The sequence below is a fragment of the Schistocerca nitens genome, chromosome 5, assembly GCF_023898315.1.
Source record: "Schistocerca nitens isolate TAMUIC-IGC-003100 chromosome 5, iqSchNite1.1, whole genome shotgun sequence".
Lineage (NCBI taxonomy): Eukaryota > Metazoa > Arthropoda > Insecta > Orthoptera > Acrididae > Schistocerca > Schistocerca nitens.
Window position 1 is genome coordinate 254,668,899 of NC_064618.1, and position 25,568 is coordinate 254,694,466.

At 40.6% G+C, this 25,568-nt stretch overlaps 1 protein-coding gene across 2 annotated transcripts in view; it reads right to left on the reverse strand.

Annotated features, from left to right (window-relative positions):
- Window positions 1-25,568, reverse strand: part of LOC126259252 (clavesin-1-like) — a 261,047-nt gene that overhangs the window by 176,937 nt on the left and 58,542 nt on the right. The window contains exons 5-7 of one of the 2 annotated variants that reach the window (XM_049955881.1): window positions 24,706-24,816; window positions 3,495-3,600; window positions 959-1,170 (exon numbers count right to left, since the gene is read on the reverse strand). The exons of the other annotated variant lie outside the window; for it this stretch is intronic. Of the exons in view, the coding sequence (XP_049811838.1) occupies window positions 1,028-1,170; window positions 3,495-3,600; window positions 24,706-24,816 (360 nt within the window). The 3' untranslated portion in view covers window positions 959-1,027. Of the gene's footprint in view, window positions 1-958; window positions 1,171-3,494; window positions 3,601-24,705; window positions 24,817-25,568 lie in introns of those variants that run through there. 2 annotated transcript variants of the gene reach the window in all.

A 25,568-nucleotide genomic window follows, 5' to 3' on the forward strand; every position in this document is an offset into this window, starting at 1 on the left:
TAGTGCAGGTTCGGTGATGATGTGGCCGGCCATAGTGTGGTATTCCATGAACCACATGGCTACTCAGCAAGCTCACACAATTGCCAAGGATTATTTGGCCAGTTTTGCTGATCACGCCCACCCCATGGTACAATGTTTGTTCCCCAATTGCGATACTGCATTCCAAGACGAAAGGGCACCTGTGCCCACAGCTCACGTCGTCCTGGAATGGTTTGGTGAACGTGAGGATGAGTTATTGCTTCTCCCCTGGCCACTACAGCCACCAGTTCTCAACATTATTATGCGTTTGTGGTCAGCTTTGAGCAGAATGGTAGGTGGTTGCTATCCACCTCCATCATCGTCACAATTTTCCAGGAAGAATGGTACAGGATTGTCTTCAAAGCCATAGAGGAACTGATTCTATCCATTCAAAGACGACTGAAAACTGTTCTGTAGGGCAATGGGTTTCCTACACCGTACTAGCCGTGGTAATGCGCTGTGTTTTCTGTGATTCCAAAGTTTGTCCATCCTCCACAGTCGTTCATACAGAAAACTGTGATACTAAGAAAAGAGAAAAGCGCGGAATTCGTAACAACAATCTGAGAATAAAAGTGAAAATACTGTTGCTTCGTGTCTGGTAAATCAACCACAATTTTGCACTGTTATAATGTATCGTTGTACAAGAAAAAAATAATAATGATAGAAGCTTATGTACACACAAGTCTGTACACACAGTCCTCGTAGTAATATCGGTCCCTAGCATTCAGCCAAAACGCAGTGTTGGCAATTCTAGAAAGGCAGTTGTGCTGAACATCTGTAGAAAAGTTCGTCGTTTTCTCGATGAAAATGGTTAACTTAGTGTTAAATCATTGTCATTATACAAACAATATGTAAAGAAAGAGTAGACGAGTAAATAATAAAATGAAAGTAGAATTAAGAGATTTAGTAGAGAGTATTTTATTTCAGTTTTTGTCTACACGTAATCCTGTATAATATGTACAAGTGTTTCATAAAGTCGTCTTCCTGTCTTACAAAACAGGGTTGTGTTTCAGTCCACGGACAATTTTTTAAATGAGCCTGCGATGCCGTAGATGTCGCCATAGTGGTTATCGGCGGGGCGTTTGCTCTCGTCTGACATGTACTTGTCTTTCTCCAGCAGCCACTCACTGTTGACCATCTCCCTAACTTTGTCTGAAACACAGAGCACAGTTTAGCTTTCAACCTTACATAAGCAATCCGGGTTTCAGTAGCTTTCCTGTATGTTCGTAAAAAGTAATTTGAGACATTGCTATTATCAAAGTCGTTACGTAGCACTGTTTGTATTTTCTTGAGGAAACAAGTATTGATTTTCTTCCGTAATTATTACTAATGGTGAATATTTTGTGCAAAGCAGTTTCTGTTCTGAATCCAAATGTTAAATGAACAATGGTAGTTTTGTAAGTCTGCCTAACGTTGTTATCTATTCGTTAGAAGTCCCTTACTTAATAATTCTGTACGCACTAATTTAGAAATAACGTAGTGATTAATCGTGGCAGAAGGGCTGTATTTTCACGAGAATTACCATGAAGATTATCTTTACACGTGATAGAAGCAGTGCTTGTCAGTTCACATTGAGTTGTTTAGTCTCTGTTGCCGGCTAAGTGGCTCAATCATTCTTCTACTATATCTTCTTTGTGATTACGGTAGAACGACAAATATTGAAGACCACAAATTTACAAGACAGAGGCTCTCTAACAAATGGTCATAGTAATTGTTGTTGAATAGTTACATTCATTTTGCACTTTGCAGTCTTCGAGTAGATAGCCAAATCAAGTGCAACGCACACATGTGTTACATCGCTTTGGAAGTTGTCCCAAAGATCTAACACCATTCTAACAATCTGGCCACTCAAGGTTTTTTTATTACGCGCTAAAATATTACTTTCAGATTTAAAGGATATTACTTTCATATTAAAACTAAGATAATGAATATCAACGTGTTGTGAGTGTTGGGATTATGGAGACAAGTGTGAAAACTTCATGTTTCAATAATTTAAAAAAAAATTCCTTTTTTGTATGTGAACCGCTAGTGATATGATGGCATACCATTGTCAAAGAGAGAGAAGGAAAAATGGACAGCCCAACGGTCAGTCCTTGAGTAGTATTTATTATGGACTGACTGATTCCTAATTGTGGCAGGGCAGATGCAGTTAACATTAATATATTTTAACGACAGTTTGACAGCTATTAATGAGAAGTGCATTGCCTATAATATTATCTGGAAAATATATTTCACTCATAATTCAGTGATGAATGGTTTAATTTACAGAGTGAATTCGTATGACAGTCTCAGTATTTAATTTCAGTATCTCTGCCTAGTGTAGGGTTCTTAATTCACTGTGTGCAATTCAGTCAAACTTTTGCTCTCTGATTTTTGTGTTCAGTTGTTATATGAAAGATGACCGTAGCAGCGGAATATTTCTTTTTAAATTCACTACTTTGATTTTTAGCCCCATTTGACTGGGATGCATTAAAAAAAATCGCGTTTTTCAAAACACAAATTGTGAGTAACACAGTGCAGGTCCCTAAGGTTACTAACGTGAAGTTTGAAGAATTTATTACGGCCTTGAAAGAGATACAAGGGAAGTTTCCTAAATTTTTTGAGGACGCTGTTTACGAAACCGTTTGCCATTTCAGTTGAAAATGCCCCTGTGCATATCTGCATAGCTGATTGACCTTAATTGTGATTCCCGATTTAAATACAAATCAGTTTACGTTCAAACTCTCCAGGGCGAGTACATTGTTTTACTCAGGTAGAATTTCCACGGTTCCATAATGGGGATGCAAAAAAAGAAAAAAAAATGGCTCTGAGCACTATGGGACTTAAATTCTGATGTCATCAGTCCCCTAGAACATAGAACTATTTAAACCTAACTAACCTAAGGACATCACACACATCCATGCCCGAGGCATGGATGTGCGGTCGCACGGTTCCAGACTGTAGCGCCTAGAACCCCTCGGCCACCCCGGCCGGCGGGGATGCAAAAGTGCTATAATACTTCTATCAGGATATGTGTGTGACAGATTTTTTTTTACAATAATATACAGGTCACGATTACGTGGAAAACAGAGTGCGAACATCTGTAAAATTGCTCACATCTGTTCGTACGGCGGCAGTTTGTCTATGATAAATACTGTATTACGCCTTCAGTGCGAAGAAAATAAATAAATAATAGTGAAATTCTATTTCGCTCGTAATGTGTGTTGTTGAGAAATATGTAATATGAATCAAAGCCGCATGCAGTGCGACTGCATTGCTATCTAAATACGGCGCTTTCGTTGTTTCCCCGTCTTCCCCCTCCTCGCACCCAGACAGCGTGGCGTGGATGTGTGGGAAGTGTCGATCCACGCTGAGCTCTGTGGCCTACGAGCCAGGTACCCTAATAATTTGGGTAAGCAGCCAGATGGGCGTTAAATATAAGAGGATGTGTGGGAAGTGATGAATTTGTTCGCTGAACTATTAGAGGAGTTGCTTACAAGCAAAGTTGTCAGCAGGTCCAGCAGTGCCTCCCAGCTCGTCTGGCACGCAGTCACGCTGCACGTAGTCGAACAGAGTCGTCGATCCTGGAAGGTGCGCGAACACCTGCAACAGACAGGCGGTATGACAACAAACAGTCCGAATACTGGTATGTTCTTTTTTTCTAATGTTCTACTGAGTCAGTGCCACACACAGTCACCTCAACGAACATACATTTCGTGAAATTGAAGTAAACGAGCACTACAGTATGCAACTAGAAATCGAAATAATGATACTGTTGTTAAAAGCCACATTTCAAGCAGCAGAAACCTGAAAATAGTATTGCGGAGACTAAGCTTAATAATGGGTGGGGAAGCAGATGTTTCCACATACGTCATATCAGTAGGAAAGTGCCTCATATTAACCTCGAAATATCTGGAGTGTCTGATATATGTCTACATCAGTCAACAACTCCGACTGTTTGTTACAAAAACGTAGTTTCCTACTTGTACTGCACTCATAACACGCACAAATAATTCGACCTCAAGGAACCCTGCCGTGTGACAGGATTTCTTTAGCAGCCATGAATGCGCAAATTTATTTAAATGGATCAGTTATCGAAAACACAATAAGCTAAGTCTCCGTATAGAGAACTAGTCATCCCAGGAAACATCACACTAACACAGTCTACCACCGCCTACGGTCTCTTTCATGGTTGCAGTTCGATGAGGAACAGAGTCCACAAGTTTCTTCACGCATGACCTACGCAGCTGCAGCTGCTCATTCATGATCACATCCCGCTGAGCTAACAAATTGTGGGGATGATGTTTGCTACGTTTCGTGTGCTGTTCCAAATAATCCTGACTTTGTATAGGACTGAGGTCGGATGATATAGTCCCGCAGTCAATGTGCGATACGGTGCTTGAGTGGCAGTCAAACCTGCAACGTAAGCGTGCACTCTGTGAACACGAAAGATTGCGATGTCCAGAGCAGTAATCACGATGTCACAGAAGAAAGGGCAAGACTCGGTTAAAGAGAATGTTGAAACGAACACCCTGGTTCATACTCAGGATTAACTGAGTGAGTTGGCCCAATTCATAGCACCAACAACACCCTGAAAACATCACAAACCACCCTCCACCCTGAAATACAACCTCCACGCCACTAGACCGCAGGTGCGCTCGAGGCACTGCCTCATTTGAGAAGAGGCAAACAGCAAGTCGTTGGACTACAACACACGCGTATCGACAACCACTGCCCAAAATGAAATTAGCACTCTACAGTGGAGTGTGCGCTGATATGAAGCTTCCTGGCAGGTTAAAACTGTGTGCCGGACTGAGATTCGAGCGCTAAGAATTAATCTCCTCGTCCTCCTCCGTAACATAAGTCCGTAAAATATTTTCAACGTGATTCGGGTATACAAGATGCTAAATCGAAACCAACACAGACCACAGAAATTACATTGAGGCATGTATTCATGATAACATCACATTATTCACAAGGAATCGTTAAATGCTGTATACAATCAAGAGTGATACTTTTTTACTCTTTTGCAGCCATACAATAATGTATCTCCGAAATAAAATTGAAATTTATACATAACTGATTGACGATTCATATACTACAACAGGTGCTTAAATACAGGTGTTAAAGCTATTAAAATATAAAACTGAATGAGAAGTCTATTAGACCCTGAAGCTGTATTTATGTAAGTCGACTGGACACTCACATAACCATTCAAGCAATTTTTAATTTGCTTCTTCTGCTTTGTATAAATGCTGTGTCATATGGTGTAGGGAGTTGTTTCAGACTGACACAGAGTAAAATTTGACGTTTCTAGGCAAAGTTCTCAGCCCTCGTCAACTAACAAAAACGATCATTAAATATGAATGTCCAGTCTGTGTTAAAATCGCGAACTGTCTTCACTTTACCGACTACAATATGTTCCTGTCGGCCTATGTCAAGCACCAACTGCTTGTCCTATACCACATAGCAAAGCATTGACATACACCAGAAGATGCTACTTGAAGTTGTTTGGGTCTCTAATCGACCGTAATAATTACAGCTACAGCAGACTATTCGACTATATTGTAATAGGTTTTTTAAAACCTATATTTAAACTCCGGTTGTACTATACGACTAGCCAACCAGTTATGCCTAACTACTTTTGCTGTGGGTGCTCCAGTTTTAAAATTGTCTGTAACTTTGATTTTGATTACTACAAACAATATAAAGGATCAGGAAATGGCAAGTTAATGTGCAACTAGGCTAGCATGAAAAGAACAATACCCGTATCTTGAAACTTAATACCGCACAAAACAATTACTATGCCTACTAGTAATATTATTAGTGTAACAAAAATTAGTCTAATGCAACAGTTCTTCATTCTCGCTAATCTGAGGTGCATTTTTCAGCAGTAAGACGCTTTGATCAGCTCTATAACACCAGTATATGTCTCATGACTCCACTATTTACATATCAGTCACTGAGTCATGTCTTTCTCGGCGTCGCCATAATAGGTGGTACAGAACCGAGTATCCTCACTGGAACTGAAACGTCTATTTACTGAAGGATATGAATGTTTAGCTTTTGATGTCTTCCTCGGTCTAGAACTTTGGAGTTGTTTTTTCACAGCGGTTCTTCTTCTTCCCTTTGTTTTTCTCACAGCATGTTCCAGGATCTTATTGTATTGACAACTTGATACTGTAACTCTTGTCTGAACTTTGTTTGTTTTCGCCTTTTTTCCAAATTAGTTGTTGGGTGGTGTCGGAGAGGTTTCAATCAAGGAAGCTTGAATTTCTTACTTTAACCACTGGTGGTTGTAACATATTTTCTCCTTGAAACCTGCGTGTCAGGTGACAATTCACTAGTAGAAGCAGTTAGGATTGTGTCTCAAACCTCTAAAACAGGACACCATCTCTTTCAGACAGAACTGCTGCTACAAAATGACAGTCTTGAAACATACCTCTGTTAAGTGGCCAAACTCTTGTTTTAGCGAAACCATTATTCCCGTACCTACTATTGCTGATGGTCCATATGCTTTCCCAAACAATGTAGCCATGTGGAACTGGGTGACAACCTCTACTCTCTCTTCGCTCCGTCTGTGTCGTAGGAACTTCTTCATTTCATTTATGTAATAACTATTCAGTGGCTTGATGAATGAAACGTCAAGGGCTGCAGTGTATGTGTCGTGTGATCCGGTCGTGAGAGTATAATAACACCATTTTTTCCAGCAGGCTCTAAAGCTTTGATATTTACGGTGTGTGTACAATGTCCGGCTAGAAGGAATAAATCTTATTTTTCTTCGAAGGGTAGACGACTTCGATGAAATGTTTTAGTCACGGGACAAATACGTCTTTATTTGTGAATCCACTTTCGCGGCTGTAAGCAAAAATTGTTCCAGGTGGAGCGCCGTCTTTTACTCCGTCTCCAGGACGCGTACTTTTGTAAATTAGAAGTGTCGGCACACATACTTCTGTGGAAGATGCACAGCAATCTGCTGTTGTAGTAATCTTTTTCCTCAGTGGGTATGGATCTCACAGCCTTTATACCGTTCGAAGCAAGAACTTTTCGAGGTTTCTTTTGGGCTGTTGACAAGCCTGTCTCGTCCGCGTTGAATACTGGAGTAGCATCGAGCTTATTCTCGTCAAGAACCCACTCTCATAGTCAAAAAATGGTTAACGTTATCTTTTCTAAATCCTCTGGCCTGCGCAAAGGATGTCTCATAAACAAATAACACCACTTCTTTCCACTGAACGAAGCTGTCTCGAAAGCTAGGATGCCCAAAGGCCGAGGTGTTATCCCAAACAAATATTCTTCTACTCTAAGAACATGCGACACTAGCTCTTGTTCCAGGTCTTGGGTAGGCCACACGTGCCGCTTGTTCTTTTTTTCTGCTCCACTGCAAAACAGTTTATTCCGTTTAAAGTCTGTGCAACGCAGCCCTTGGAACATCATATGACCTGGCATCCTCTTTCAACCCCATGTCACATTTCGCGCTGATTCAAGTGCACGGCTCACATTATCTTCCTCCCATTTACGAGATTTCGTTCCTAGCGGATTCTAGAACAACACATGAACGGTATACACTGCAATAACAATGATTTTCAGTCTACATATTGACCAAGTACACTTTTAAAACTACAAGTAGGTGAAAATCACAAATGAAATAATAGGAACATAATTTCAATAAAAAATTCATTACATTAAAATTAGATTCAAATAATTATTTTTGTAATAAAATAAGTGAGAAAATTGTGGAATTACTTCAGTTGTCACCTACAAGGTGACGTGTGGCTGCGTAAGAGTGTATATAGGCGATACGGGAAGGACTGTTAAAGATCGAAGTGTGAAATAGGTGGTGGCGGAGCGAGAACTGTGGACTTGACATTGATTTCAATAACGTACACTCTTTGACATAAAACTTGACCGGCGGCCGGCCGCTTCAGAGGCTAAGTCCGCGCCGATCGCGACATGGGACAAAAAAACTGGCCAACTCGCTAATTCTCTAAGTCCGTTTATCTGCACAATCTGGCAACACTGTAGACTGCGGCACTTCCTGGAGGAAAACTTGTCCCATGATAGAGAAACTCTAGGATGATTACGCCTGTGGTCTAGCGGTAGCGTGCGTTGTTTCTGTTCATAATGTAAGTGGATCGAGAGCAACTGGCATAAAATATTTTTATAGCCTCTTCTGACTGAATGCTGAAGACGTGAATGTAATGGTAGCGCAGATTCAATCTATTTCGCTTTGTGACACACCGATATCAAAATTTTATCCAGTAACGATTTTGCGGCAGATTTCCTGCAGACTGTCCTCCTCTGGACGCCGTATGCGGCAAAGCTCCGGGATCCATTTGCTGGCTACTGGCAGCGACCGTGGCGACAGCAGCGGCGCTGCACTCCCCCGTTCTTTATCGAAAGCGCCTGCTACCGCTCATCGCTTTTGATGATTTAAAACGCTTTATTATTAAATGTTGCTCCACAGAAAATTTCTACAATTTCCATTCACGCTCAAAAGCAACGGAGACAGACGCCCTGATTAGTAGGCGGGTATTATATTACATTAATCGGCAAGAGCTGAGTATGGCCCGAAATTAATTTTATAGACTGGGAGGAAATTAAAACACCTCACTACATTCGATGAATTTATAAATGCTTCATACCTCGTTTCTTTTCCTTTCAAACTCAATTATTTGTGCAACTTTTGGTCAATGTTTGGATGTTTTCGTCAAGCCAGAGTGAGCGTCTGTGGTGTAAAGTGTATTACAGTTCTTGTTTCATTCCTTATGGTAAGTCTATGCGATAAACTGTGTGAATACCTTGCAATGCATGCTCTGTAGCAGTGCAGGAACACTGCACATTTGGAGTTCCATGTATGGGTTCATGAAGTATTTATTGTTGATCGGAAGTGATAGTTAAGGTCATCAGATGTAAACCAGAAAAATTTGTCGTTTTGAAGGTTTCAGAGAACGGAAAGGAATTGCTAACGTCTACAGTTAAATGCTATTGCAAAAATTTAGAAGAAGGGAACTATATTAATGAACATGTGCACTTCATAAACAACCTTCTGACATGTTAGACCTATATGACGAACAAAGCTCAAATTTATATCGTTGACAGTCGGTTTGAATCTTTTCAGGGTCTATTTTACAGTGAAGCACCTTGGAATTTGCAAAGCAGAAATCCATGAAATTAACTTAATTTACTAAGTCGAAATCGGACGAAGATTGATGTTTAAAGGCATTCTTCAGATTTCGCATAAGAAATTTTTACTAGCAGTTTGCAACTCCATTAATTAAAATGGAAAATAAAAGGTTGTAGTCAGCGGCTTCTACCGTGATTCGAACTGCTATGTCTTATAGTACAAGCACTGCAGCGCACAAGGGAATCTCTGAGCTAACGACACACTGGCGGCCAGAGGCGGAATATAGTCACTGCGATGTTGCCTGAGCCTCAAATCGCAACCTTAAACACACGAACAGAGGAGGTGGAGATTACTGTTTTAACGTCCCGTCGACAACGATGTCATTAGAGACGGAGCACAAGCTCGGATTAGGGAAGGATGGGGAAGGATATCGGCCGTGCCCTTCCTAAGGAACCATCCCGGCATTTGCCTGAAGCGATTTAGGGAAATCATTGAAAACCTAAATCAGGATGGCCGGGCGCGGGATTGCACCGTCGTCCTCCCGAATGCACACACAAACAGGTGTTACTTATGTGAAGAACGCCGTTCTTGGAGTCCAGAAATTAAATATACTTTCTAATTGTGTCATCTTGCAGTGGATTATATCGTACGAGTCTTCGATGTGGAAAACGAATGTCAAGTGAATTTAGCGAGGTAACGCCGACCTACACCCGGAAGTAAATGCACTATCAGAGTGTTGACAAATACTTGCTACGACGCTGCCATTTCTAGGCTCTCTGACGAGGCAGCTCTTCAGCGAAATGCTTGCCGTGATTCTCCGATACGGTTCTTCAGAGTGGAGACGCGCGCGCACGTTTGGTTTTTATGCGGCGTTCTCCCCTGATGGTTTCTGACGTCGCCTTGTGGGCTATGTATACATATGAGACATTCAATTATCATTAATCCAGAATCATACAAGTTGCAGCATCCGGCGAGGAAAATGGCTGTTGACGCCGACATTATATCATTTCAACGTAGGGAAAGCAAAACGGATCATTCAGTGTTTCTCATTCAACATAAAGCATGTGAGATAATTTTCCGTAACGTTCATAATCATCTAAAAATACAAACGAAGTAAAAATACACCGGAAGCTTATTCGAATTGAATATAACGCTTTGCACCTCGATGTCGAATTTGTCCACTTGCAATCTTTTGCAGCATACACATAGAATGTCATGAGTACCACGAGAATGAAGAAATATGTTGGTAAGGATGGAAGCAAGAAGAGACGCAGTCAACAAATATTCTATTCCTCATGGCATTCATTTCATTTGACACGTAAGAAGAGGTAAAGCGGGAATTTACTTTCCTTAACACGAAAGATATGCCGCACATATTGATAACGAGGAAGTCTGCGTCTTCATACGTTTCCTCCTTGAAATCTGTATGCTCTATTATATACTAAGTAGCCCGATCATTGTTTCAGTAATGTTACCCTCTTGTTTGACCCCGTAACGATGAACAGATTCCAAATGCATGTCTCCCTTCCTGGGTTGTTTTTTGTGTTTTATTGCTTGGAATTCCTGAAGCAGACCACTGTGCCTTCCCCCATCGTGGGTTAGGTCTCAAAACTAAACCGCTTTGTATCCAATGGCATAATTTATTCAGACAGCATCAGCATAAGACTATCAAACAAAGCCTTCCATTTACAGTTGCAGCACTCTAACCAGCACTGACCAAAGTGTAATCCACGGTCATGGTCCTAAATTACCAGCTGTCTGCTACTGTGGCAAAGTCCGTACTACACTTTCGATTCCGCAGCACCATTTTATCTGGTAACACTGTGTAGTTGCACAGTTGTGCTACCAGGTCTGTCCTCACACTGTCAACTTTATGTATCTCACTTCTCCTGTAGCGTAGATCACGAGGAGCCGAAGTAAATGAGTCTATTCTGCATGACGTAACATTCAGTATTCCCTTCTTTCATAGCCACTCTTCATGTGCATCGATACCAAATAGGAATGCGAAAACTCTTGCGAGTGAGAGAATGACAATAACAATCGTAACAAGAACTAGCAAATAATGAATGATGTTTATTCCAACGCAGAACGAGAATGGCTTTAAATATAAAAATCTGTATCTATATCTATATCCATATCTATTGATCTTTGAGTTGGCACAATGCAAATATATTCTTAGCATTTAGTTACTGAATTTAGTTCTGGATGTTTGCAGAGAAAAGGAAAAGTCGGTACTTCTCGCTAGTGTAATATAATGTGAACCAGCAACTACCCTTTCCTTAGAACACGACTCAAGCAGGCCCTCAAGTAGGTAGCAAGGCACTGCTGCATTCTGTTCCCTGACATTGCTCTGATGACGGTTAATGCAGATAGTTCCGATTATGAAATACAAAACGTATTGCAGGTTAGTTCCTAGGATAGTAACATTAAATTTGCGTTGTAGACGGCACATGAACGTGACGACTATCCATATTACTCATCAATATAAAAAGACAATATTTTGGGAATTTAGCAGGATTACTCAAAATGAATTCTGAAATTGGGTGACTGACTGCACAGGTGCTAAACGTCGTCAAGAGTATACGATGTCCTAATCGCATTAGGAATATGAAGATCGTCTTCGACAGTTCGCAACTTTCACATTGCTATCTCCACCCTACTCCAGACAGCCCTCGGTGGAGTTGCACTACGTTGCCGATGTTATGGAAGGCCTTCAAACCGACAACAGACCACATATTGAAAAATACAAGCGTAAGCTTATTGTAACTAATCTAAAGATTATTGGAGAGGAACATTGTTCTATTCAAAAAAAGTAAAATGTTACACAATGTTGACGTCAAACGGACATTATCTATGTCCTGTCCTGTGTCCTACTCATCTATAATATCAAGTGTACTATGAAAATGATTATATGTAATGGATGATAGGGTAATGCATTGATACCAGATGGAGGGGGCCGGCCGGTGTGGCCGTGCGGTTCTAGGCGCTTCAGTCTGGAACCACGTGACCGCTACGGTCGCAGGTTCGAATCCTGCCTCGGGCATGGATGTGAGTGATGTCCTTAGGTTAGTTAGGTTTAAGTAGTTCTAAGTTCTAGGGGACTGATGACCTTAGAAGTTAAGTCCCATAGTGCTCAGAGCCATTTGAACCATTTGAACTATTTAACACAAAATGACATTAAAAATTAAAGTTATTCACGAGCAGCTAGTTGAGAATATGTATGAATATTAAATGACACGACGAACTGAAATAATATGACGAAGAGCTCAGCGCTCACTGGGAATAGAGCCCCACACATATCGTTGTTGACTACACACAAAGAGACGTCAGCTACCGAATTTTTCTCCACCAGCTGCTCAGAATAACATCTTGAACTTACAGTCATCTCGCAAATAGTTCTGTGTCTCACTGGGAGGTAAAAACGTCAGATATCGTTAGTGTTGACAACGAATGAAAATACATTAAAAATCAAAATTATTACCCACCAGCAGATAGGTGTTCTCATGATAGAGCTTGATAATACATAATAAAATCTTTAGTGCCGGGCCAGGATTCGATCCCATTCACGCGTAATATGTGAAGGTGTTGAGGAATCTGCAGTTTTGAACAAACAACAAATTGTAGCCGAGCTGTATTGCCACGAAGGGATCAAATTCCACGTTAAGGGCGGTCTGAGTTGCATTCCCAGTTTAGAACCAATTTTATCGACATACAGAAGCTCAAATAAAAGATGGAATAAGTGTCCTGTGACCATACATAGCGTTTGTGTCGTCACTTGAAATAAATAACTAGTATAAGAAAGGTTACTGGTGATAGAGTTTCTACATGTCGCCACTCCAGACTTTATTGTGGTTCAACGTGTGTGTAAACGCCTTCCAATGACCACTCAAGAAAGACAAGGATACACAGTCTAGCTCCAATATTATAAATACGCCTCAGTTTGTGGATGAACTCAGATTTAGGTTGATAATAATTGTGAAAATTTAGCAGCACTGTACCCATTGGTGTTAAACTCGTTTTCAACCAATGATTCCCACAGCTACAGGGATACTACTTGTGATACCTCTTAGACAAAATACTTAAGCAGTGTTATCAGACGAAAAGATCAACCTGACACAAACTGTGGGAAGTTTGTTTTACAACCTTCGTACCTGGATATTCAGCTTTTTCCTATTTGAGATATCTGTGAACGTTGCTGCTTAAGACGATTTAAGTAGAAACTAAATTCCCTCAGCTTCGACAATGTTTAAAGAAGTCGTCTTATTGGCACTAAATCGTGGTTTGTGAATTGTTTACCGGCCGTACTCTGCCGTATTTTGCCGGTTGGAAGGCAAAAGCTTACTGACAAATGTCACACAGAAATTACTGTTACAGTGTACTTATGGAGCCATATGAGTGAATTGCGTATTTTCCGGTGAGAAAGAGCACTGACAAACAGTCTTCGTTACATTAGGTTATTTAAACTGGTGTCACTCTGAGCTAGAATTTATGGTCAGCGACTAAGTGTAAGGTCAACGTTTCGGATGCGGGTTTTGCGACTGTGAAATACTTTCCTACATTATAGAAGCGAATATTAAATTTGAACTAATATTGCGAAAATGTTGTACTTGGACAGCTTAGAATGAAAATACTTCTGTTTATTTCAAAGGGAAACAATACATTTTATAAAACACTGTCTGTCATACACAACTTGAAACAGGTCATGTCGACCAAATCATGTGGGAGAACTAACAGCAACGTATATCGGAAGTCAGTAAGATCTCTTTCCTTTTGGTTTGTCAGTACTCGATAGCCATTTCTAGGCGAAAGTAAATGAAGAAAGGCAGTGCGTTTTTGTTACCAAGTAACGCCTTCGTCAATTACTTTATTTTTAAAGTAATCTACGAGTAATTGCTGGTGTTGGATATTAACATGAAATGGATTCCGTAGACAGGGAAGGAACCTGTTCTTGGGAAACTACATCTACAGTAACCAAAAGGCATTAAATGATGTTCAAGCACTTGTGTTACAGCAGCGGTATGAATAAAATGATATTAATAATAACAGTAATAATCGAATTATCCGGCAACTTTACACTTCACAGTGGATTTTCTTGAACTAAGAAATTTGCCGAATTTGTGAAAAATCAAAATGGCTTCACATCCAGCCTATGATGCCTAGCAGAGTCTTTACATCCTGCTGACATGAGAATAGCATAATCTCTGCGTCAGAAGCTTGCTTCTACTTGACCATTTAATAGACTCGCATTTTTTCCACCGTGACTAATTTTGTAAGCTAAGCACATCATCCGTTACAGCACACTCTTGGGGCTGGGTAATGTGGCCACAATGGTATGGTGGAACGAGCTATCGCAGGTGCAATGCGTGGGTTCAGGCATTTACTTTTAAGAGGCACAAACAGATTTATTTTACCTCTGGTAACCTCAAGAGAAAGACGTTATAATCCAGAATCCGCATTAAACATCACGTTCCTTCATTACCAACTGGGCAGAGCAGGTTTACGTTGGGAAATGACACAGCGGAAGTCATGGTAAACAGAAATACAGTCGCCAGTAAGCTTACTTACATTAGAAAATTTTATTTTATTTGATGAACCGATAGCCATTTAAAGGGACAGGGCTCTTATTTTACTTGTACTTGATTGAACTAGAGAAGTTTAAATTTTTGGTGCTGGACTGTGATTCGAATTCGTATCTCCTCTTTCGAGGATCTGAATCTCTCGGAACAGTATAGTTCAGTCATTTCGTTCCTTTTCCCAAGACTGCAATCTTCTCTAGGTCTCCTCCAAAGGTAAGTATGTGGGTCTGAAACCTGATCCAGTACAAAAATATTCATAATTTCATTTCAAGCTCTATCAAGTGCACACCCACCTGCTAGTGAAAATTAACTTGCATTTTTAATGTCTGTTCATGTGTTGCCAACAATCGAAACAGGTGTCGTTATTTCTGGTCAACCACGCACACATCTTACTGTTCATGAGTAAGCAACTGATACTTAAGCTATATTCGTGGATGCACGGTAGGTGTGAAGTTCGATTGTCGCTTAGGTACAAAAGTTTGTATCCTTATTTTAGATTCAGACACCTAGCGGCTCGTAAGAAAAACCGATACGTAACATTTGATTTTTCTTAGTTAACAATCGGATTACGTGTTGGGTTCGTATCTCCATCACAGAACTTCACATCATGCACTTCATCTTTGAATGCATGCACACTTTGTTACTTCAGAATGGAGGTATATCAGACATCTTTCGTGGTTAGATAACAGGGACGAAAGGGTCTTGATAGGAGTCACGGTTTATTACAAAAATTGTCGTCTTTTATTTTCAAGTTTAGATTTGGTTACTGGTATTGGCCAAAATTTCGGTAATTCATGACTCTTCATGGCTAATCATTAATATGATGTGATTAGATTAGATTAGATTACATTAGATTAACTCTTGTTCCATAGATCATGAATACGACATTTCGTAATGATGTGGAACGTGTCATTTTAATGAAAGATTTCTTTAAATACCATGATTCAATTTCTTTACAACAATTTTTTACACTCTCTCTCATTGCTTTTTATTTATCTCTCTCTCTCTCTCTCTCTCTCTCTCTCTCTCTCTCACACACACACACACACACACACGCACGCACATACTTTTTTATTTTTATTTGTATGTTGTGCTCGACTATCGGCGAGGCACGAAAACGCCTGTGAATGACTTTCTTAGTTTTGAGTACACTTACGAAAGAAATATAAAAACAACAATGAGAGTTACTGATTTATGATGCTCAGTTTGCAGTCAGTTCTGAGTATTATTAGTAACTACGCTCCAGTCCCTAAACCTAGTTACAGAAAGCTAATCAGACGCATTACGTATTCCAGGCCGTAGCAGCCGCGACTTGGAGACACCAGCTATGGTCACTTCCCAGACCGCTGTAGGATCACATCGGTTCGTTTTCTTCCTGCTGGTACTGTAACTGAGATTTGGCAACAAGGCAACGTATGTTTGGCAACTCTGTGATCGACGAGTTACTTCCTGGTGTGCACGGAATGAAGCCTCAAAGTTCACTTGATTTTACCTGTCATTTCCATTGAATAATCTGAGTTATTATCGCTTGAAGGGTAACAAAAGATTGAAAATTTACGGTTTTCAGCCCAGGAAAGTCGTTGCAGGTGGAAACCGCAACTAATCTCGACCTTCAAATAGCGGTTTACGAGTTCTAGTTACTATTGTCCTCGTAATAGGAAGCTGAAACCCATACCTCCTCGCCAGCTCTGTGGTAACGTGCTGACCTGTGAAAAAGCGTCTGTTACGGTTCGCAGTTCCAGTCTCACTGACTGTAACGTTTTTATCCCTTCTGTGAAAGAGCTACAAGCAGTCAGATCAAACATCAATAAGGAAATCGCAAGAAAATGCTTTCAGCTCATAGTGCAATGTTGAAAAACTTACAATGCTGCACAACAGGTAAGGCCTCTTTCCGCTGCTGCCAAACGAATTTTGGGTTTCTAGGAAGACGTAACTATATTTATGAAATGCCAAATTTGCATACCTCTTGAGTATGACACAGCATACCAATTAAACACAGACCCAATCAAAATCTAAGTGAGTAGTATTTTACTAATTCGTGTCGATAGAGGCATGCTTGTGTACAGATACTTTCGTCGTAAGGTTATCATGGTTAGTTTTATTTCATTTCTTATAATACAGTGCACAATTTTCGTAACGTTTCCTTTAGTGTTGTTAAAACAATAGTAAACATGAGAGAGAAATAAATCATCAACGATATATGCGAATTCTCTGATGTTACCTATGACAGTCTGACAATGCACATGCAGTGTATTGATTACATGCATGTAGAAAACTTGTTCTGAGTTAAAGCTGTCAAACAAAGTTTGAAGAAGAATAAAATAACACTACCACACGACGGCTAATGTAGAAAATACTTTTCTGACATATTATGGCACGATGCGCTCTCCCTGCACATCTTCGAGATGCATCTGCTGCCTGCTGTCTATTAAACCTGAATAGAACAAAATGTCACAGTAGTTAGCCCTTTTTTAACATGCGACTACTTTGGGTTGAGAAGTGAAGGGAATTATGTTCAAAGTTCCATTAGATTGATACCTTCAGCAGAGAGCAGAATTGCGTTTTAAAAAATGTAGCACTGAATGTATTCCAACTCGCGACATCTTATCTATGCTACAAGCTGACACGTAGCTACAGCAGCTCCAGAGCTCGGCAACTATTCCTCCAGAACTTTTGGATTCCACAGCACTGTGAGATTATGCATATGGCCAGGTCTTGACTTCTGAGAGACAAACAGTTACAGCTTTTCTTTTGGACTGAACGACGTTTTCTAGTAACAGATAGCGCAATAGAATAGCTCAAGTGGAAAGGAACACTTCCTATTTAAACAACTGCATCCTACACTGTTGGCAGTTGTGTGTAGGTGGCAGTTACGTGATTTTATTTCTGTGATTACAAAATAGTCGAATGTATGCACTGGGTAGCCGAGGCAGCTAGTTCATGGTGATTCGGTCAACCAAGTAAATGAATTTACTGAACATGCTGCAAATTACTACAGGGAGCCTGTGTGTCAGAATTCTCATCCAGTGTGGCGCAACTGCGTTACGATAGAAAAATGACTCGCAGAGAAGAGGATTTCGTGGTCTGTTGGACGGATGGTAGGTTGTTATACCTATGGTCTGGGTTCGATTCCCACTTCCGTCAAAGATTTTAGATAGGGAGAGACAGATTCCATTCTCTCCTGGCTACACCAAGTGAAGGAGATATAATGGCTGCGTGGTCTGAAAATTCACATTAAAGATGATATTCCTTCCTTACCAAGTAGACGGTAGGTTGAACCACAATAAAGTCTGGAGTGGCGACATGTAGAAACTCTATCACCAGTAACCTTTCTTATACTAGTTATTTATTTCAAGTGACGACACAAACGCTATGTATGGTCACAGGACACTTATTCCATCTTTTATTTGAGCTTCTGTATGTCGATAAAATTGGTTCTAAACTGGGAATGCAACTCAGACCGCCCTTAACGTGGAATTTGATCCCTTCGTGGCAATACAGCTCGGCTACAATTTGTTGTTTGTTCAAAACTGCAGATTCCTCAACACCTTCACATATTACGCGTGAATGGGATCGAATCCTGGCCCGGCACTAAAGATTTTATTATGTATTATCAAGCTCTATCATGAGAACACCTATCTGCTGGTGGGTAATAATTTTGATTTTTAATGTATTTTCATTCGTTGTCAACACTAACGATATCTGACGTTTTTACCTCCCAGTGAGACACAGAACTATTTGCGAGATGACTGTAAGTTCAAGATGTTATTCTGAGCAGCTGGTGGAGAAAAATTCGGTAGCTGACGTCTCTTTGTGTGTAGTCAACAACGATATGTGTGGGGCTCTATTCCCAGTGAGCGCTGAACTCTTCGTCATATTATTTCAGTTCGTCGTGTCATTTAATATTCATACATATTCTCAACTAGCTGCTCGTGAATAACTTTAATTTTTAATGTCATTTTGTGTTAAATAGTTCAAATGGTTCAAATGGCTCTGAGCACTATGGGACTTAACTTCTAAGGTCATCAGTCCCCTAGAACTTAGAACTACTTAAACCTAACTAACCTAAGGACATCACTCACATCCATGCCCGAGGCAGGATTCGAACCTGCGACCGTAGCGGTCACGTGGTTCCAGACTGAAGCGCCTAGAACCGCACGGCCACACCGGCCGGCCCCCACCATCTGGTATCAATGCATTACCCTATCATCCATTACATATAATCATTTTCATAGTACACTTGATATTATAGATGAGTAGGACACAGGACAGGACATAGATAATGTCCGTTTGACGTCAACATTGTATAACATTTTACTTTTTTTGAATAGAACAATGTTCCTCTCCAATAATCTTTAGATCAGTTACAATAAGCTTACGCTTGTATTTTTCAATATGTGGTCTGTTGTCGGTTTGAAGGCCTTCCATAACATCGGCAACGTAGTGCAACTCCACCGAGGGCTGTCTGGAGTAGGGTGGAGATAGCAATGTGAAAGTTGCGAACTGTCGAAGACGATCTTCATATTCCTAATGCGATTAGGACATCGTATACTCTTGACGACGTTTAGCACCTGTGCAGTCAGTCACCCAATTTCAGAATTCATTTTGAGTAATCCTGCTAAATTCCCAAAATATTGTCTTTTTATATTGATGAGTAATATGGATAGTCGTCACGTTCATGTGCCGTCTACAACGCAAATTTAATGTTACTATCCTAGGAACTAACCTGCAATACGTTTTGTATTTCATAATCGGAACTATCTGCATTAACCGTCATCAGAGCAATGTCAGGGAACAGAATGCAGCAGTGCCTTGCTACCTACTTGAGGGCCTGCTTGAGTCGTGTTCTAAGGAAAGGGTAGTTGCTGGTTCACATTATATTACACTAGCGAGAAGTACCGACTTTTCCTTTTCTCTGCAAACATCCAGAACTAAATTCAGTAACTAAATGCTAAGAATATATTTGCATTGTGCCAACTCAAAGATCAATAGATATGGATATAGATATAGATACAGATTTTTATATTTAAAGCCATTCTCGTTCTGCGTTGGAATAAACATCATTCATTATTTGCTAGTTCTTGTTACGATTGTTATTGTCATTCTCTCACTCGCAAGAGTTTTCGCATTCCTATTTGGTATCGATGCACATGAAGAGTGGCTATGAAAGAAGGGAATACTGAATGTTACGTCATGCAGAATAGACTCATTTACTTCGGCTCCTCGTGATCTACGCTACAGGAGAAGTGAGATACATAAAGTTGACAGTGTGAGGACAGACCTGGTAGCACAACTGTGCAACTACACAGTGTTACCAGATAAAATGGTGCTGCGGAATCGAAAGTGTAGTACGGACTTTGCCACAGTAGCAGACAGCTGGTAATTTAGGACCATGACCGTGGATTACACTTTGGTCAGTGCTGGTTAGAGTGCTGCAACTGTAAATGGAAGGCTTTGTTTGATAGTCTTATGCTGATGCTGTCTGAATAAATTATGCCATTGGATACAAAGCGGTTTAGTTTTGAGACCTAACCCACGAGGGGGGAAGGCACAGTGGTCTGCTTCAGGAATTCCAAGCAATAAAACACAAAAAACAACCCAGGAAGGGAGACATGCATTTGGAATCTGTTCATCGTTACGGGGTCAAACAAGAGGGTAACATTACTGAAACAATGATCGGGCTACTTAGTATATAATAGAGCATACAGATTTCAAGGAGGAAACGTATGAAGACGCAGACTTCCTCGTTATCAATATGTGCGGCATATCTTTCGTGTTAGCGAAAGTAAATTCCCGCTTTACCTCTTCTTACGTGTCAAATGAAATGAATGCCATGAGGAATAGAATATTTGTTGACTGCGTCTCTTCTTGCTTCCGTCCTTACCAACATATTTCTTCATTCTCGTGGTAATCATGACATTCTATGTGTATGCTGCAAAAGATTGCAAGTGGACAAATTCGACATCGAGGTGCAAAGCGTTATATTCAATTCGAATAAGCTTCCGGTGTATTTTTACTTCGTTTGTATTTTTAGATGATTATGAACGTTACGGAAAATTATCTCACATGCTTTATGTTGAATGAGAAACATTGAATGATCCGTTTTGCTTTCCCTACGTTGAAATGATATAATGTCGGCGTCAACAACCTTCTTCCACGCCGGAAGCTGAAACTTGTATGATTCTGGATTAATGATAATTGAATGTCTCATATGTATACATAGCCCACAAGGCGACGTCAGAAACCATCAGGGGAGAACGCCGCATAAAAACCAAACGTGCGCGCGCGTCTCCACTCTGAAGAACCGTATCGGAGAATCACGGCAAGCATTTCGCTGAAGAGCTGCCTCGTCAGAGAGCCTAGAAATGGCAGCGTCGTAGCAAGTATTTGTCAACACTCTGATAGTGCATTTACTTCCGGGTGTAGGTCGGCGTTACCTCGCTAAATTCACTTGACATTCGTTTTCCACATCGAAGACTCGTACGATATAATCCACTGCAAGATGACACAATTAGAAAGTATATTTAATTTCTGGACTCCAAGAACGGCGTTCTTCACATAAGTAACACCTGTTTGTGTGTGCATTCGGGAGGACGACGGTGCAATCCCGCGCCCGGCCATCCTGATTTAGGTTTTCAATAATTTCCCTAAATCGCTTCAGGCAAATGCCGGGATGGTTCCTTAGGAAGGGCACGGCCGATTTCCTTCCCCATCCTTCCCTAATCCGAGCTTGTGCTCCGTCTCTAATGACATCGTTGTCGACGGGACGTTAAAACAGTAATCTCCACCTCCTCTGTTCGTGTGTTTAAGGTTGCGATTTGAGGCTCAGGCAACATCGCAGTGACTATATTCCGCCTCTGGCCGCCAGTGTGTCGTTAGCTCAGAGATTCCCTTGTGCGCTGCAGTGCTTGTACTATAAGACATAGCAGTTCGAATCACGGTAGAAGCCGCTGACTACAACCTTTTATTTTCCATTTTAATTAATGGAGTTGCAAACTGCTAGTAAAAATTTCTTATGCGAAATCTGAAGAATGCCTTTAAACATCAATCTTCGTCCGATTTCGACTTAGTAAATTAAGTTAATTTCATGGATTTCTGCTTTGCAAATTCCAAGGTGCTTCACTGTAAAATAGACCCTGAAAAGATTCAAACCGACTGTCAACGATATAAATTTGAGCTTTGTTCGTCATATAGGTCTAACATGTCAGAAGGTTGTTTATGAAGTGCACATGTTCATTAATATAGTTCCCTTCTTCTAAATTTTTGCAATAGCATTTAACTGTAGACGTTAGCAATTCCTTTCCGTTCTCTGAAACCTTCAAAACGACAAATTTTTCTGGTTTACATCTGATGACCTTAACTATCACTTCCGATCAACAATAAATACTTCATGAACCCATACATGGAACTCCAAATGTGCAGTGTTCCTGCACTGCTACAGAGCATGCATTGCAAGGTATTCACACAGTTTATCGCATAGACTTACCATAAGGAATGAAACAAGAACTGTAATACACTTTACACCACAGACGCTCACTCTGGCTTGACGAAAACATCCAAACATTGACCAAAAGTTGCACAAATAATTGAGTTTGAAAGGAAAAGAAACGAGGTATGAAGCATTTATAAATTCATCGAATGTAGTGAGGTGTTTTAATTTCCTCCCAGTCTATAAAATTAATTTCGGGCCATACTCAGCTCTTGCCGATTAATGTAATATAATACCCGCCTACTAATCAGGGCGTCTGTCTCCGTTGCTTTTGAGCGTGAATGGAAATTGTAGAAATTTTCTGTGGAGCAACATTTAATAATAAAGCGTTTTAAATCATCAAAAGCGATGAGCGGTAGCAGGCGCTTTCGATAAAGAACGGGGGAGTGCAGCGCCGCTGCTGTCGCCACGGTCGCTGCCAGTAGCCAGCAAATGGATCCCGGAGCTTTGCCGCATACGGCGTCCAGAGGAGGACAGTCTGCAGGAAATCTGCCGCAAAATCGTTACTGGATAAAATTTTGATATCGGTGTGTCACAAAGCGAAATAGATTGAATCTGCGCTACCATTACATTCACGTCTTCAGCATTCAGTCAGAAGAGGCTATAAAAATATTTTATGCCAGTTGCTCTCGATCCACTTACATTATGAACAGAAACAACGCACGCTACCGCTAGACCACAGGCGTAATCAGCCTAGAGTTTCTCTATCATGGGACAAGTCTTCCTCCAGGAAGTGCCGCAGTCTACAGTGTTGCCAGATTGTGCAGATAAACGGACTTAGAGAATTAGCGAGTTGGCCAGTTTTTTTGTCCCATGTCGCGATCGGCGCGGACAGCCTCTGAAGCGGCCGGCCGCCGGTCGAGTTTTATGTCAAAGAGTGTACGTGTGCTGTATAAGGAAACCAACATTTATAGAAGAAAAGTCCGAGTGGCGATTGAAATTTCTAACAACATATGTAACTTCATTAGGGAGGACGGCTACTGCCTTTCGAAATCGTGTCTCCCAGCCATCACGGAAGTGAATACAAGGCCGGGGTGTGCGAGCAATGCAAACAACGCCCCTGCAGCCACCTCTGCGGGCGATAATATTTTGGATAAAAATTTTCCCTCTCTTGATCTGGCGCGTTCGCTTCTATCCCGTGACCATTACCCACCAGAAACATTGTTTCATCCGACTTGCATCTCGCCAAATGATAACAACAGGAATACCCCAGAAATTTGAGCTAATGCAAAAGCTTACCGGCTGTCATTTTTCCCACTCGCCATTCAATAATGGGAAAGGGAAGGTGGCATCCGACGGTGGTATCAGAAATACTCTCGGCCACAGGACTATCCGTTGGCTAGCGTAGAACTGATGTATAAGTTGAAGGTCGGAAATCGACATTACAGGGTATTGCACGAACAAATGGTTCAAAGTACTATGGGAGCACTATGGGACTTAACTTCTGAGGTCATCAGTATCCTAGAACTGAGAACTACTTAAACCTAACTAACCTAAGGACATCACACACAGCCATGCCCGAGGCAGGATTCGAACCTGTGACCGTAGCGGTCACGCGGTTCGCGACTGTATCGCTCAGAACCGTTCGGCTACACCGGCCGGCTATTGCACGAACACACAAGGGAATGGGTTACTAATCCTCTTTGAACTAATAACTAGGTAGGCTACTGCGGTCATATTTCGGACAGTGACTGAAATGTGACGCTGTTAAATTTGTAGTTCATTCAATGGAATGTGAGTGGAAAATCCGTCAGGTATATATATATATATATATATATATATATATATATATATATATATATATCAGGAATTATCTGGCAGTGGTCACACGACGGACTTTGTCGCTTTGTCGGAGGTTTTGGACACTTTTGAATACTACCGTCCAATATAATGTGAAAATTTAAGGTGTCTGCCCCCAGTGACACAACGTGGACATGACGGCTGAGATTGTTGGTTAATTGGGAAGTAGCATTACAATGAAGGCAGATGCTGCCATGAGTCTACTGGAAATAATAGTGATGTGTGGAACAGCTCCCATGTACACGCAGGAAGGATGTTTGTTACGATAGCAACACGTACAAATAAGACAGTATCGTGGCTGGTCAAGTGAAGACGTCCATAGGACCGAACGTCTCTAACACGATGTCAAAGTTGTTTCATGGCGACGTTTATGTCAGAAATTTTGCCGGATAAGAAAAACCATTTAGAGTCCCAAACCGTATGCCAGAGCGGTACTTTTATGTGACACTATTTGGAAAGTATATATAAACACAGGTACTTCGTGACTAGCAATAATACGAAGCAGCTTTTACGCAGTCGTATCGAATAGCTATTTATGCTCTTTACGTGTAATTAGTACCGTGCAGTACAGCACACGAGTTATTTGGCTAAATATAACGAGAGGGTGTACATAGCCCGATATGTAAAACGTACCACTGCGTATGGATTAATATCCAAGTAAATTGTGTGTCATAAACAAAGAGAAAAAAACAATGAGAGGAGAGATACGCATGACTTACCCTCTTTTGCAACTTTTCAGATAGCGCCATCTTCACTATTTTCATGACTGAATGTATGATCTTCGATGCATTCACCAAGTGAAGTCCTTTCAATCGCCGGCGGTAAGCAGTCTGTACATACCAAATTTATTGATTAGATGAGCACTAAGCTCTTTTTAAGGCTGAACACTTAAGTATAAAATGATATGGAAGAATTTTCTTCAGTCATACATAACTAAACTGGATTTAAACGTTAAAATAATTGGATAAAATATTTTAATTCCTCATTCGTTTAGTAATTTAATAACTAAACTACTAATGACATTTCGAATAAGATGATTGGTACTTCTTTATAAACCATGAAAGCATTCAACTATTCATAATATACTGCATGAAACGAAGGTAGCACCAAATCGTTGAGGAAATATGTAAGAAGAGAAATGGTAACAGACGAGTTCAAGGTAATACGAGAGCCAGGCAACATACGTATACATATACAATTCTTAAGCTAGCTTTGAGGATTATTATTATTATTATTATTATTACAGATGCTGAATAGCAAAAATAATTTCGGGGGTTACTACTAAATGAAAGCAATGAATGGTTAACGCAGATGATAAAACTAACAGCTGAATACACAGGCGATGTAGAAGAACTGCAATATTGACTGGTATCTGAATATTAGTATAAAATATTAAGCATGAAATATTAGTACTAAATTTGGAAGAAACTCAGGTAACAGTCAAAGACTTAAAAATGGGTTGGTAAAACTACACAGGACAGAGCAGTTCATTTACATAACAGCATTGTTTGATAAAAGAAACTGTATTACATAAAGGGATATATCGAGGATGGATCACGAAGCTACAACAGTATCAAGGTAC